Consider the following 2,462-nt stretch of genomic DNA (forward strand, 5'->3'; position numbering starts at 1 on the left):
CCAGGGGTGGCTATTCCTCCCCCGACGTCTCTTCCTAGCCGCGAGAGCCCCGACGCGTCATTTGGTGCCTCTGCGACCGAGAGGGTGGACGTCGCGACGCGCACGTCCGACCAATATCGTGATAAGAACGATTAGAAAGGATATAATTACGTTTCAAGCGATATTGAACGATTACCTATTTCTGAAGAACTGAAAAGTTCTCGGAATGCATTACAAATGACCGTCGCACGCAGACGTTAAATGAACAGCTCCACTGTCTAGAGATATTGCAACGGACGATATCTCGATTTGTGACAAATTAGTAAATTCGAAACGCCGCTATTTTTTAGTATCGGATCGAGATACGATCTGCTGGCGCATCCTTCTTATTCGTCTGACTTAGTTCCACCTATCCCCCCACGGTTGAAGAGATTCCTTGCTAGGAAGAGATTTTCCGTCGGATGAGGAAGTGAGAGAGGCAGTTGACGGATATTTTGCGTCACTTGACAAATCGGAGTTTCATAGTGGGATAATAGCCTCGGAGCGTAGGTGGCTCAAGTGCATTGAACCAGAAGGAGATTATGTGGAAAAATAAAAGTAATTGCGAGAAGATACAAGCTGTTTTCCGAGAATCTTTTCAAATAGCCCTCATAGCTCATAAATAACCGATATCTTGCTAATTAAAATTGACTTCTATGATTGAGCATCTCCAAATAAGTCAATCAAACACTTTTACGGAATTTCTCTAACGTCAAGTAGTTAACTAAGTGCATTACAACAAACTATCAGTAAACAAACATTAGAGGAAAGTCCCCTATTAAGAGATAATCTCCTAATAATGAGGTAGCGGGGTTTGTGCTAAATTAATAGGCATCATCTATTAGTTCCATCGTTAATTTATTGCCCTTGGAGTGAAATCTGTTTAGCGGAAAACTCATTGTTAGATCGTGTAATCGTCGTGAATAAAGATTTATGATAAAATTTTCACGTTGAAAACCTGTCATCTCATATTAGAAACCTATTTCATAATAAAAGACTTTCCTCTACTTTTGAAATTCGCATCGTAAGATGTAGATAGTGCTGCGATTTTTTTTACTCATCGACTGGCGCGTTATCTTCCTTTGCAATTAGCAAGTATTTTATAATAATGGCGCATGGCACGGCCATGGCGCGTTTATACGGATGCAATAGCGCGGTTAAATACGGCCGCGACGTTCCTTGCAGAGTTCCTCGGAGCGATAAACTCGCGCGGCCGTCATCGTGAATGCAAACGGGTCGCGAAAAATGAGAGGCCAGAGTAAATGAAAGCCACCGCTTCGCGTGGGAAGCGGCGTTAGCGCTTCTCAGGAATGGGAGCCGTATGCTCGCCGCTTAGCTCTGCCACCGCGTCATTCGTCGTCGTTACCGCCCGGAGGAAAAACGCTGACGCCGACGAAACGCAGCGGCGGCGGCAGCAGCAGCAGCAACATGTCGCGGTGACTCCGGGCAGCAAAGGAGTGTCCCCGCGTCGTAATCCAGTCTCTCGACAGTTCTCAACCGCGCACCCTTTGCGAAGGGCTCGCTCGCTGAAGGGCGGATGACTTCCGGCCGCGCTCCGCGTTTCGAGATAACGCTTGACTTTGTAACGAGGGTCGCGCGCGACAGCAATCGTACAAGATGCAACTGCGTTTCCGTAGGGCGTAGGGTCGGTGGTCACGTCCACGTCCACGTCCACGTCCGCGAGCGTCCCGGGAGCTGCTGGAGACGCCGTAATAACTGGCACGGGCGACCGAGAGACTACAAAGAAGCATAATTATGCGGTAGGCGGTTTTTGGTGGCGCGGCGCGGGCGCCCGTACCCATTTGGTAGCGCGTTCCATTATGACGTTAGTATGCATCCGCGAATGGCCGCCACTTGGCCATTTGTCACGACTGTCGCAAGTTCGCCCAGTTTAATGCATCCGCGCTCCCGAGCCGTGCCCGCTTTCGTGCCCGGCGTCGCCTTTGCCGCAATTTTGGAGTGGCAACGCCGTTAACAGGCGGCGTTTCCTTGGGCGCACAAAGCAACAGCAGTCGCGTTTCTGAGGTTCGCGGCCGGGCTTGACTGATGCCGGGTTTGGCTGCGAAATACGTCACCGATGCCGTTCAAGCAAGAGCGATCGATTCGTCTCCCACCCCAGGGCTTAAAATGAGAGACGTAAATCAACTAACAAAGTTTTCACGTCTTTTTTTAAATCTACGATGTTTGGATTCCAAATTAGTTATTTCTATCGTTTGCCAGCGCGCGCGCGCGCGTATTTATAAATATAATATTATAAAATACAAAAGAAGTATGTCAGAACAAAGCTTTTGTTTCTTACAAACGACATTTTGTTACGGAAAACCGATTTTGATTGTTGTGCGGTCTATCGATTCAAAGATTAATTTGTAACGCATTTAATCTGGACGTGACATTAATAAAGATTCGTGAAACAATCGCAGCTCGCGCACAATGGGACTTATCTA

At 47.8% G+C, this 2,462-nt stretch overlaps 1 protein-coding gene across 1 annotated transcript; it reads right to left on the minus strand.

The window, feature by feature from the left end:
- Window positions 1-974: 974 nt before the first annotated feature.
- LOC105567262 lies at window positions 975-2,103 on the minus strand. Its single transcript, XM_012021983.1, has 2 exons — window positions 1,817-2,103; window positions 975-1,755 (listed from the first exon to the last, which is right to left on the minus strand). The coding sequence occupies exons 1-2, from the start codon at window positions 1,818-1,820 to the stop codon at window positions 1,313-1,315; spliced, it is 447 nt and encodes a 148-aa protein (XP_011877373.1). The 5' UTR covers window positions 1,821-2,103; the 3' UTR covers window positions 975-1,312.
- Window positions 2,104-2,462: the final 359 nt, after the last annotated feature.

Source organism: Vollenhovia emeryi, unplaced genomic scaffold (assembly GCF_000949405.1).
Source record: "Vollenhovia emeryi isolate VEMERY1.0 unplaced genomic scaffold, V.emery_V1.0 DF939139.1, whole genome shotgun sequence".
Lineage (NCBI taxonomy): Eukaryota > Metazoa > Arthropoda > Insecta > Hymenoptera > Formicidae > Vollenhovia > Vollenhovia emeryi.